This window comes from Engraulis encrasicolus, chromosome 15 (genome assembly GCF_034702125.1).
Source record: "Engraulis encrasicolus isolate BLACKSEA-1 chromosome 15, IST_EnEncr_1.0, whole genome shotgun sequence".
NCBI classification, from domain to species: Eukaryota; Metazoa; Chordata; class Actinopteri; order Clupeiformes; family Engraulidae; genus Engraulis; species Engraulis encrasicolus.
The window spans coordinates 968,703-982,438 of NC_085871.1; the positions used below are offsets into that span (position 1 = coordinate 968,703).

Below are 13,736 nucleotides of genomic sequence, written 5' to 3' on the forward strand. Positions count from 1 at the left end.
TGCATGTGCTACTCACACTTTGCTGCATCAAGCACTTTTTAAGTATTGTAGTTTCCTTAGAAATTGTTTCATCATGCTTGATAGTATCAGATAATCTTTAACCAGTCAGAATGACTTCAGTTCTTCAGGTGGTATTGAAGTTTGATGGTGATCACGGACAAGTGGGGGATGAATGGGTTTCAATGGTGCTGCCTAAAACAACTTGTTATTTTCTAGAGATGCTCCGGTTCCGGTTCCGGTTCCGGATCCGTCAGGATAATAGAGTTTTTCACAGGATCCGGGTCCGACAGGATCTTAACACATTGAATACCGGCGGTGCTCACGGAATTATGCCGTAGAATACCAGCGTTCTAAGCCCTTTTTTGACATTTTTTTGTAGACTCACAGCTTATTATGTGATAGGGCCACTGAAATATGTTATGACTCGTTCGAAAGTGGAGACGCTGCCCTCTTAGTAGGTGAAAACTGTGTGTCTCTACGAGCTTTTATTGCCGAGTAAACCCACGCTAAACCGAAGCGGGTATCCATGGAATTCAGCTACAATCGGAGATATTGAGGTTTTTGTGAAGGGTGCGCTTCTTCAGAATGTGACGAGTTTGAAAGGGGATGAGTTGGTTTTAATCACAATTTGGTGCAAGGTTAGCTCTGACACACATCTTCCTGCTCGTCAAGACACACCTCCTGCTCTAAACCACTACGACACCGGCAATCAATGCCCTTCGAAATCCACGTTTTTTCACACAGACTGAACACAAGCTCTTTGCACACATGCAGAAGGGTCGGACATTGCTAAAATAGTTCCCGATGACTCCCGAAATAATAGCCCAACATTGACAACAAATGCCAATGATATGATGCTTAGATGTAGCCCATCCGATCCATATGTAGCCAGCTATGCTAGCTTCTGGCTTTTCACATACAGGAAGACAGTTCAACATTGGGGTGAATAATCAAATAAACTTATCTGGTTGGCGATAAAACTTCCAAATCGGAGCGCATTACTCCAATTACAATTCGGGTGCCATTCTGATCCAAGGATCTGGTAAAGGTCTAGGTAGCAAGCCCAGAAAGTTCAAGATACTCCTGCACGATATACAATGGTCTCTGTGTTTACCTATTGCGTGAAGTCAGACACAATACACGCTACCGATCGTAGGCTACTAGGGAAACAACAACATAGCACGATTCATGAATACGGCAGCACACCTCCTGCTCTGTCACACTACGACACCAGCAATCGATGCCCTTTGAAATCCCCGTTTTTCACGTGGACTGAACACAAACTCTTTGCACACATGCAGAGGGTGAGACATTTGCTAAAATAGCTCCCGATGACTCCCGAAATAATAGCCCAACATTGACAACAAATCCAAATGATATGATGCTTAGATGTAGCCTAGCCCATCCGATCCGAATCATATGCGGTGGCAGATGGACACTCCCAACTGAGATCGCTCCCCGGACGTGTAGTCCCAGGTGTTTCTATCACTCCCGGACGTGTAGTCCCACCCGATTATATCTCACGTATTATCATACACTGCCACATACAAGCAATTTAAGGTTAGGGTTAGGTTAGGGTTAGAAACAAAAAACTAACATCAAAAAGATAACTAGCTCCGTTATATGGCGGTGGGATCGATAGTCTGGCTAGTGGGGGCGAGCCGACAGGGGAGCGTCCTGCGTTGGGAGCGACAATCAGGGAATCATGATATGTAGCCATGCTAGCTTCTGGCTTCTCACATACAGGAAGACACAGAAACTTATCTTTTTGGCGATCAAACGTCCAAATCGGAGCGCATTACTCCAATCACATATCGGGTGCCATTTGGATCCAAGGATCTGGTAAAGGTCTAGCAAGTCCAGAAAGTTCAAGATACTCCAGGCACGATATACAATGGTGTTTACCTATTGCGTGAAGTCAGAGACAACACATGCTACAGTGACCGTACTAGGGAAATCAATGCAGGCAGCGCGATAGGCGACATGGGTTGGCATCCAGACATCTCGGTAAGTTAAATTAAAATATCCAAATCATAACACTCAAACATCATAACAATCAAACAACTTTGGACTGCAAATGTTGTCATTTATGTCCATCACAGAGCTACCAAAATCACATATATTGTCCATTGAAGGGTGTAGATTCAAAATATGATATTTAAATGCAGAAACGTATTTTTACGTTTTGGTATACAACGCATGGGCGTGAAAACGCATTATTACGTCGTCGGTACTCAATGTGTCCAGCATGTTACCTAAAAATCAGGGTCTGGTGCATGTCTAGCCTAGGCTTTTCAGTCTTTCACAACCCCAATCACTGCATGGAGTGAAATCCCTTTGGAAGCGGCTATTGCAGGCAGTGTGGCAATAAGCCAATGAGTCTAAAAAATAGTTTGCGCCAACGTAATAAAAAGGGCCCACGTGTGCAAGTAGACTATATGTTTCAACCCTTTAGTAGGATCCTGTATCCGGTTCCGGATCCGGCAGGATCTTAAGCAGTGGATCTGGTATCCGGCAGGATCCTAAAAATCAGGATCCGGTGCATCTCTAGTTTTTTCCACAACGGCGAATACTGCTATTGTGCAGTACTTACTGTTTATGCTCAATATGTGACTCAAAGTAATATTTTCACAGTAGTTGTCTGTTTTTTCGAAAAACAGTAGAATGCTGTTGCAGAATTGCCGTAAATTAACAGCTATTTGTTACAGTGTGGGTTGTGCATACTCTTACTTTTTTGAGGAATGTAATTTAATGTACCTGCAACATTGGGATGGTGTCGATGTGGGTGCTGGAGACAATGTTGTTTAGTTGGACGGGCAGGTTTTATGGGACACGGCAGGGATATCAGTGTTCTTTATAAAAAAGATATTGTTCATTTAGTTTTGTGTTTCTCAACGGGGCAGTACAACCCCCCCAGGGGCCATTGGGGAGCCCTAGGGAGGGTGTTGAGAAGTATACGGTTGAGAGAGAGGGCGGTGCTTATTTGTCTTTGGCGTCATTGGTTCAATTACATTTTAGATATTTTTTGGTCCTTTTGACTCTATTTATGATAGTACAGTGAATATGGTGACAGGAAGCGAGTGGGGAGAGAGAGACCGGGAAGGGCTGGCAAAGGACCCGGGTCGGGAATCGAACCCGGGTCGGACGCATGGTAGACGAGTGCCCTACTATTAGGCCACGGTAGGGCCTCAATTACATTTTTTAATAGTAAGGGGGCTGTTGGCAAGCTTATGGTGAGGACAAGGAGCATTGTGAAGCTTGTGATGAGGTCCAGGGGTCGTTTGTTCAAAAAAGTTTGAGAACCACTGATCTACTCAGTCGGTGCCTGTAGGCTACATTTGGCACAATGCAGACAGCATAATCACGTGGCTAAAGTATTGACCAGATTTCCTCTACTGACGAGACATTTTCTCATCGAGTAGTTGAGCACATTCATACCCAAATCCAATTTGGTTGGCCTTTGTTCATACTGTTCAGTATGCTATATCACAGTAAGCCTCAGCATCTCTTCCCTAGTGTGTCTTCCTGTACTGTTAGACTAGAGGAGGAGGCTTCAGTGAGGAGCATCATCCACCCCTGAAAAACTGGGATGTCGACTTCCCCTGTCGATTCGGCTGCTCCATTCATTGATTTGCTTTCGTGGAAAAGTGGTGGTGGGAGAGATGAATTAATCATGTCCTTTGTCATCATCACTACAGACTGCATTGGTGTGGCTGTCGTGGCCTCAAAACAAATGGATCTGTCATTCATCTTCTCAAAAGGCACAGTTACTGTACTGTAACCTGACCTTGGTCTCACCGGTAAACCTGGATGAGGCTTGTCAGATGAGAGAGGTTACACCAGGGAAGCATCTTTCATAGATACGCTTGCAGAATCAATTGGCTAGACATGCCCAATGGGACGGCTCATGAAGATGAATGAGGATGGATGTTGTATTAGGCTACTTTGATGTGTATTTTTATTCTAGATGTCAAGCTTGGCTCTGTTCAGGTTTGAGGTTTTTTTTATGAAACAAATTTAATTCACATCAAATATCTCTGTGGTGCTGACATTATAGTTGTACAGTACACTGGAAAAACATGATGATCCTGTCTTTCTCATTGCAGGGACTCCTGAAAACGTACTATTTGTTCACAATGCAGAGTTATTAAAACTGCAAATGCTATGTGCTGTGCACGTTCTTGCACACCACAAAGTGAATTATATATAAAGATGTTTTGATTCCTGGAAACCGTGTTCATTTGTTAATGTTGTTACGTGCACAGACACCAACAATGAGGATTGGTCTTTGTAATTCTTTGTCATGAGGGAGGACATTTTGGCTCAGTTCAGTAATAACACATAGCTGCCAGCTGTTAGTTCATTAACAACTCTCCAACCAGATGCTGATTGTACAGTTCATTCAACTGCACGTTTTGAATGCCATTGATTTGGTTGATGTTGATTATCATCTCTGCACTAACAATATCTTTTTTTATCAATGTGACATCACAGTACAGTATCTTATATCCTCCTGACTACCAGGGGAAAAAAAGTTTAAAAATCTTTGTTTTTTTTTACTCCCCCAATTGTTTGAAGGCAAAAAATGAGATTGACAACATTTTTTTCGAATTTTTATTTTTTATTTTAAAGATTTAATGTGTCCATTACAGTGGACATTGGAAGGCCGTACATTGAAAATGTACCTTAATTGCTATCAATCAATCTGGATGAGAAAGCATAACAATCAGTTTAATAATTAGTACATTTCAGCATTTATGAGTTTACAATGAGTGTTATTGGTTTGAGGTGGAAACTGAATGTGTCTGTGACCATTATCATTCATGCAGGTCATCTCAAGTCAAAGCAATTTTGTTTTAAGCAACTGGACTTGCAGTTGAAGCTTGAATGACATGTTGTCCCTCAACTGAGAACTTTCACCAGAGTTGACTAATTTTATAGTTCTGATGTGTGAAATATGGGTTATTATCTCTGGAACAAACATGTGTTCATGTCTATAGGATTAATTTAGTCTTAATGTAATTTTTGGTTGAAATATTGTCCTGCAAAGTTCAGACATACATCAGAGTCATGCTCCGCATGGGGCGACAAATGCATCAATAGGAAACGTTCTGCTTGTTCTGATTCTACTTTTCCTGCTTGAAATGAATCCTAAGAGGTCTCTGAATCTTCAGCATCTTCCTCAAACATCACATCTAGGATTATTTATCAATAATGTGCTGTAAAGTGTCTCTCCTTCTGATTCTGATACTGACTTTCTGACTAGAAAAATACCAACAAAATGGAAGATGTCACTACCAATGTCCATTTTAGAGGACATTTCTTTAACGCCTAAATATGGGAATTAAATAATGTTACATTAATTTAGAAATGGTTTAATTGTGCTCTGAAGAGATTGAAATAACATATAAAGATGATGTTTTAAGACAATAATTGCCCACTTTAAAGTATTATGCATTTACTTTCCCTTTAGCCAAAAGCTGCCTATTTTTAATGGACACCATTTTCCTTGCAAAGAAATATAAAGTTCCCAAAACCCCACCCCTACACACATGGTATCATTGGAAAGCTCTGAATGTCCTCTTCAAAGACCATTGGGAGTTAGCACAGTAGTGTGTATGGGGTGGGAGATATTGCGGTTTACAAATGTCCTCTAGAGAGGACAAAAATGAACTGCTGGTAGTCAGGAGGATATTATTATTATCACATTAAATACTAAACATATTTCTCTTGCACTTTGAGTCAACTGTATAGTTGTGATATTGTGCTGTAATAATGATATTAATAATATTTTAGTTTTACATAGTGCCTTTCAAAACACCCAAGGTCGCTTCACAAGGTATCGTAGGAAAGTGTGAGTGTGTGTGCGCGTCAGTGAGTGAGCGTGTGTATGAGTGCATGTAAGTGAATGTGCTTATGGAACTAGCAGCTATAAGCCTCCAGGTGTTGTTTAAACATGGCCAGTGAAGGGGCATTCTGAATGTGGTCGGGCTACATTTTGATTTTATTTGATTACTCATATAGTGAAGCACAACATTATGTGCCATGTTGAGTTTGAATCCGTCCATCATGATAATTACATTTTTTGCGGTTAACAATACATGCACATTTTGCTCTCTCTCTCAAAACACAAACACGCACACACACACACACACACACACACACACACACACACACACACACACACACACACACACACACACACACACACACACACACACACACACACACACACACACACACACACACACACAATGTAAAAAAATGGATATCAAGATTTCGTCATTTTAGATGGTGTTTCATGAAAAAATGGTAGGATTGACACAGCCATACCAGATAGCATATTATCATGTCAGTATGTATGTACTGTAAGTACATTTGCTGGAAGTTTTAACTTCACTTGACTTAACTCTGTAAACTCAAGAAAGTGGATTAATATTGCTTTGTAAATAATCATAAAGTCAGTCACACATACTATTGCTGGCTTAATCACTGACTTGAGGTTTTAGGCTATGTTTTATGCAGTATGCTTGGTTAAGTGATTTTCCTAGAATATCTCTCTCTCTCTCTCTCTCTCTCTCTCTCTCTCTCTCTCTCTCTCTCTCTCTCTCTCTCTCTCTCTCTCTCTGTCACTCTCTCTCTTCTCTCTCGCTGATCACCAGACCACTTGTTAAGGGCAGTCGTAGTAGTAGTATAGCATAATGTGTTTAGTCATACATGGATGCTGTGGGATTACTGTGGGATTAATGTAAATTCTTTTTGAAAATCCTGTCTCTGTGTTTTGCCATAATCCTGCCATCACTCTAAATCCTGGCAGTGAGGAAGAGATCTCCGGGGGTTGTAATCTTACGGCAACTGCCCAGCTCCCTCCCCGATGACTTGTCACACCGATGACAAAAAACCCTCTCCTCACACAAAGTCCCCTTTTTACAGAACAGGGAATTTGCTCCTAAGACTTTTGAAATTGACATGGCCACAGTGTCTTATGCACGGCATAGGCTGCAGGATCCCATCTAATGGGTTTTTCCTGCAGGCTCTGGATTGAAGCTTGGTCCTCCACGAATCCAGGGGATGTCTATGACTTGACATGCGATGGCCTGTAATGTGCTCCTACACACTGAGCCGCTTCATCCCCACTCGCACATCTTACCCTGGCGAGGGCTCAAGCACCAGAGGGGCGTATTGGACCCTATTGCAATTACTCTACTTCTTATTATTTATCTTCTTGCTGTTTTGTTAGTTATAGTCAGGTCATTTCTGTCCTGGCCTTTTGCTACGAATGTAGAGTATCTTATCATCACTTACCAGTTACTCTGGATAAAAGTTTAACAGTGGATCTAATAGTGGGGATAAATGCATTGTAATGACATGAAAAGCAGACTGTTATTAAATTACATTCCCAGTTGATTTGTGTAGGGTCGTAGTTGAGTGTGTGCTCTAAATTGACTGATGTCATATTGTGTCAGTAATTCATCAGCAGTGTGAGTTGTACATTTAGTTGATTCTTACAGACTTACTGACTCCTTGGCTAGCCAATACACTAGTGAGAGGTGAAGGTAAATCCAGATGAGTAAACCAGAAGACAATTTGCAAATGAAGCCATTGTTCATGGTGAGTTTAATTTTGAACACTGTTATTGAATGATGATGACAAGGGAATAAAACAGACATATGAATGAATGAATGAATGAATGAATGAATGAATGAATGAATGAATGAATGAATGAATGAATGAATGAATGAATGAATGAATGAATGACTGACTGTGTTAAAGCATTCATATGAAACAGAATTTAGTTTATTTGCATTGTAGGTCAACTGAATTTCATGTCACAGTCTATCAGTTGTTCAAAGCAGAGGTAAAGTGATTAGGCAGCACATTCTTCTCCACTGGGCCTAGTTGAACAACTACGTGATCTGTCACAGAAAATGTTGTAAGAGGGAGATCGGATTATATGCATATCAATCCATGTCAGAGCTATCAGCATATGACAGCATACGACTCATGAGATAAACTGTACATTCTCCAAGGAATTGTGCAAGAAATTCCATTAGCATAACTGTTACTCTAGGGAAATTATTTCAAAGTTGCTGGACAAAGGTTGTTCTTTTAAATGCTGATGTCCCTTGCAGAGGTTCTATTCAGTAGGCTTTGCCTTGACCTATTTGTTTAGTTATCTTTTGCGCTTTCAGCGAATAATTAACGATACTGCTTATTTACGATTTCTTGCACGGAGCTAAGATGAATATTTCATCGCTTTACTGGTGTGTGAAAGGGAGGGGAAACACATTTCATCCCGCAGTTGGAGTGTGGAGAACTTCCTGCTGCATGTGGTCTGCTGCTCTTGTTTATTTGTGCTAGTTGTGAGTTTGTGTGTTCTGGGCAGCTTTTTTGCCACTGTTATAGTTGACTCAGATGTTCTTGTTCTCACTCTTGTATTTTGTTGCTCCCTTACAGGGCCTAGTTAAGATAGCCTGGGGCCCCTTGACTACGGGTTGCTGTAGGCCCCAGTGGAGGACAAATTCTGTGAGAAAATTACACAGCATAATTCAGACAGCTCTCGTAATTCTGAGCCATGAATGAGGGACAACTTGTCTGACAACTGTGGAGAGGAGTAAAAACATTTACAAGTTGACTATTTTTTTCAAGACGGCCCTTCAAGGCCTATTGGGGGTCCCCTGGCTAATGGGGCTGTAGCCATAGGCTGCAGCCATATCTAGCCTGTGCATTAACCCGACCCTGCTCCCTGATGTTAACCAACTCTCTCTGTTTCCTCAGTTGGTCAGCTATGTTTGAGTTATGGTTTCCTTGCTCTCCCAGGATTCTGCACTTCCTCTTGAGCAGCTGAGGGATACAGATTTGGGTCTTTGTTTGGGTCAGCTCCTAAGCCAATGGGCAGAGTAATTGTAAAATAACCAGAAGACTTTGAAGTGAAGAAATATGGGTAGAAATGTGACCTAGGTCTCTATTGAAATTGATCACTATTGATCACTATTGATCACTGTTGAAGTTGATCACTGTGGAAAGTGCTACCTATTGCCCTACTGTGCTTATCAGCATGACGGCATTTTGCAAACCTGACAATTCTTACTACAGAGCACATTCCAAGGAGGAAAATCTTGACAAAGGGGCGCTCATTTTCCATTTATTTGGCTCAGGTAGTATCCACAGCTTCTATCCTCCTGAACAATGGCCCTAATCCTGAAGGCCTCTGCACACCTGTTCCAGTAACATTATGCAGCACTATATGCGCAATTTTCCGTCCAAATTCTTGTTTATGCCTGAGTCATAACATCATTCATCACCAGTCATCATGTCATCAAACTTACTTGAGCCCACAACCACTGTTATGGTGAAATGTGGTGTTATGTTGCTCCATACAATTTCGTTACCTTCACTGACAGTGACAATCAATCCTTGAACTCTTATGTGAAATGTATAATCTTGCATGGAGATCCAGTGAATTAATTTTGTATTTGCTGTATAACACAGCCCCTGTTTAGCCTGGTTGGAAATGTCAAAGTTTCACTCTGAGGAAGAAGAATAGTCTTGAAACAGCATCTGGTTGCACGTAATGTTCTTTTTCCATGAAGTTGTGCATCATTCCTGATTCAGTGTAGTGCACAGGCTTATTACAGTACACAACATTTCTCCTTACACATCCCCCAATGAGCTCTCTGACATAGAGCCTGGTCAGCATGGCTTCTGTCTTCAACCCAGACAACATGCTTCTTTATCTCTCTCTCTTTCTTTCTTTCTTTCTTTCTTTCTTTCTTTCTTTCTTTCTTTCTTTCTTTCTTTCTTTCTTTCTTTCTTTCTGTAATACTCACCCACCCACCTGCTCTTTCTTCCCATCCTCTGGTCAGCCCAGTGGGCAGCCAGTCTCATGACGAGAAGATGTGGAGAGGAGCCAAACGGGGCAAGTAAAGGCCACAAGGAGATCAGTTATGAGAAACTGTTACACACACACATTCATACGTCCAGTCGACCGATTACACAATAGCAACTTACAGGGTAAACAACTCTTTTCCGCCCTTCTCTCTGGAAACAAAGGAACCCTTTGGTGTGCGGTGAGCACATGAGTGCCCCATATCCTGTTCTTAGCCCCAGGAAAAGTCCTTAACACAAATTTCACTGTGCATGCCATGGTCTTTACCTCAACATAGTAGGTCAAAGCAAAACTCAACTTTTGGAACTTTTCACCGTAGCTCTTCTGGTGTAAAACTATTTTCTGTTGGTGAATTCTGGTTTAACAGTTGAACATTCTCACCTGTAGAATTCGCAGGGTCAATCATGACCTCATACTAAGGATATAATTCTAACTCGATGTGAAATTGTGTGGAATTCATATCTGAGGTTGTACAAATTGCCTACATAAAGCAGAATTGCATAATTATTGACTGTATCATATATGTGGTATTTTCTGACTGTGTGAACAGAATTATTTATTTGTAAAAAATCCTTGAAACAATATTCATTGTTGAATAGACTTGGAGAGAGAGAGAGAGAGAGAGAGAGAGAGAGAGAGAGAGAGAGAGAGAGAGAGAGAGAGAGATGGACAGACAGGCAACACATTCTAGGAAATAACACTTAACTGGGGACATTTTCTGATATCGTACAGTGGGTGAACGGTAGCGCCACTCTCATCCCAGTGTCGTTACCAAACAGTAATCTATATCGTCCGAGCACTCTCATTACCCATTCACACAGAACCCAATACGCGGACAGGTCACTAAAGTCTCAAAGCATTGGCTAGAGCTTCAGAGAGGGAAGGAAGCAGCAGAGTGGACACAGAGCAATCTACTTTTCACACTTTCGGTCACCCGCGCTTCCCGCGTTTACGATGGGGCTGTTGCAGTGATGCTTGGTTAATGGAACCGAAGCGAACTGTTCTCTCGCCAACGTTGACACGCGCCCGGCAATGATGACCACGGCGCCGGTCATCAAGGGCATCCCGACTCTGGATCCTGACAGTACCGTAGGCAAAACTGAAACCCAAACACCATGGAATTACAGCTCTGTCACTGCCTACAAACTGATGGAGCTGCCTGGTCTCTCCACCTCGGTAAGTAGATCAGGTGTTTTGCATCTTTTTGCGCACATTGAAATGGGTACATAATATATAGCTCGTGTTTTATTCTACCATCATGTCTCCGTATTAGTTTGTTCAAAGTTGAAATCACAGTATAACCGCTCAGAATGTGTAGATAATAGATGCTGATGCATAACAAAATGTTTTAAGAAAGTGCCGGTGTGACAGATGCGGAGCGCATCAAATTAACACGTGAATTGCGCGTGTCTGCTGGTAGAGAGCGTGGCACACCAAAACACATGAATGGTAGGCTAAATCATCAGTGGGCGTGAAAGTTCCAATGTGCTGATTTAGAACATACGGACGACACAAAATGATAAACAATGTAAATTGCATCAGAAGTAGCCGTGGACGATATCACCGCCGGCTCTTTTTTGCGTGTTCGTTATTACACGCTATAGAGACATCCAGTGATCTCCTTCAGCTAAAGGCAAAGAGCAATTAAAAGTTGCGTGGGTCCATTCTGCTCGCTCTGGTTAGCTCTTTTATTCTATTTATTTATATTACAAACGCTATGGACATTTTGGAGTTTGACAACGCGTTTGGTTGCACGCACTCGCATATGAAGAGGGAAATTAATATGACTGATTGATGGTGGTTGATTGAGTATGTATGTTATGTAACTCCTAGCTTCACTCGCATGCATTCATCATTATTCTAAAAATGCGCACATGGACAGCAGTGGCCCGGTGAACATCTTTATTTCTATGTGAACCTGACAGAAGTATTGAACCATAGGGTGTGAAAGGATAGTGAAAATCCTAGCAGGTGAATGCACTTGGTTTGTCTGCCATGGTTGCCTATGATGGCGGTCACACACTTAATCGATTATCATCTGGGTCTAAAGGGCACATGTTCAGTGTGGTAACTTTGCATGGTAATCTAGACCTAATAATAACTGTAGGTTTTTCCACTGAACTGTGAAAAGGGTCAGGAGGAGAGTCAGAGTTTTCAACTTGTCTGCAATGGCAGTGTAGACTGCCCCTCTATTCACTTGATTTGCAGAGGTCGAGGTGCAGAGGCCACAGCCACATGCAGCCTCTTTCAAGCCAGTCATATTGCACCAAAATATGTCATCTATATCCTTCGGGGGGAATCACCATAACTGATGCTAAGGTTAAGAATGTGTATAAGTAATCTGGGCTGTAGGGTTGCCAACTATCAATGAAAAAAAATGGTGACACTTCATTGTCGTGGCATTCCTCTTCTCCCCCCCCCCCCTAAATTTTTTTTATTTCTTAGATGTAATTTCCTGCATTTTAATGTCCCGTGTCTCATTTCAGCTCAATAGGAAAGCCGTAGGCTTACTTTTATTTCTAAATACGGGACGATTCCGTATCTCAAGGGGTGGTTGGCAATCCTAGTAGGCTATAGACAGAGGGTAGGCTATAGGGTTTGGAATTGCAGTCAAATAGACATAGCCACTTCTAAAGTAATGTAGACAAGCAGTGGCTCATTGTCTTGAATATTAATTAGTCACCTGTCTGCCCTATTGCTCACGTCCAGACTGATGGGTGAGTCCACTGAAAAGGAAATGAGGTGAGGTTACCTGACTCAACCATCCGTCTGGACGTGAGCAATAGGGCAGACAGGCGACTAAAAACTATTCAACAAATACTGAACAAAATACATAGACAATGTTTTTAAAGAACCTCAGACCTAATTTCCAGCTGATAGATAGGGTGAACTAAGGTAATTTGGGACATCAGCCAAATTGGGACAAATAAGGTTTTGGGTTGTTTTCTTTCTAAATATTAGCAGCCAATCACAAAATGGGATGTAATATTGTTACTGCAACTGTCATGTATAAGGAACAATAATTTTATTTGGTGTTAAGTATCATAAAAGAAATGAGCAAAGGTTTGAAGTGACAGTGGATCCAACACTTGTCAGTTTAGCTAGCTGACATGTCGATTATGCTATCAGATCATAAGGATATTATGGCTGAATTAGTGATTATATGGTACAAAATATGATTGAAATATATGTTGTTTACTAAAGGTTTAACTCAATATCAAAACATTTACACATTTGTCTTTACTTTATTGAGGAGACATACTTTTACTAAGTATAGTCGAGTGAGCTAATTTGGGACAATATTTTAAGCTAAAATGGGACAGTTTTCTCATAGCAACAGAATGGGCTTCTGTTAGCTGTTAGCATAACATATTAGCACGCCATAGGCCTGTATTGTAATATGCATCCCACATGCTAATGGCCATGGCCACAGTCACACATGCCATACTCCTTCAATATTCTCTTGAAATGGAAATGTTTCAGGGATGTTATATCATTTTTTAAATAGTTAAGATCCTAGTCTACTGTTAACAAGAGAAAAACGATATTATTCTTCAGTTTGTGCAAAAATAATAATAATCAAACAGACTGTCCCATTTTACATTAAAGGGTGTCCCAAATTGCCATAGCATTTTCTCACAACGAAGTTGGTGTCTCACTGTCTTTAAATGTTAATATATTATAAAATATCATACTTCAAAAACTAATTCCTACATGGAAATGTACCCAAGACCCATATGAAGACATACAATTACTAAATGTTGGTGTATTTTAAACTTAAAGTGGGTTTTTTTTGCGATCTACCAAAAGTGTCCCAATTTACCATAGTTCACCCTAAGTGAAAGGA

General features: G+C 41.1%; 1 protein-coding gene across 1 annotated transcript in view; it reads left to right on the forward strand.

Moving 5' to 3' along the window:
- The first annotated feature begins 11,023 nt into the window (after positions 1 to 11,023).
- LOC134464778 (melanopsin-A-like) overlaps positions 11,024 to 13,736 on the forward strand; it is a 45,860-nt gene continuing 43,147 nt past the window's right edge. The window contains exon 1 of the mRNA XM_063218124.1: positions 11,024 to 11,065. Within this exon, the coding sequence (XP_063074194.1) occupies positions 11,039 to 11,065 (27 nt within the window). The 5' untranslated portion in view covers positions 11,024 to 11,038. The remainder of the gene's footprint in view (positions 11,066 to 13,736) is intronic.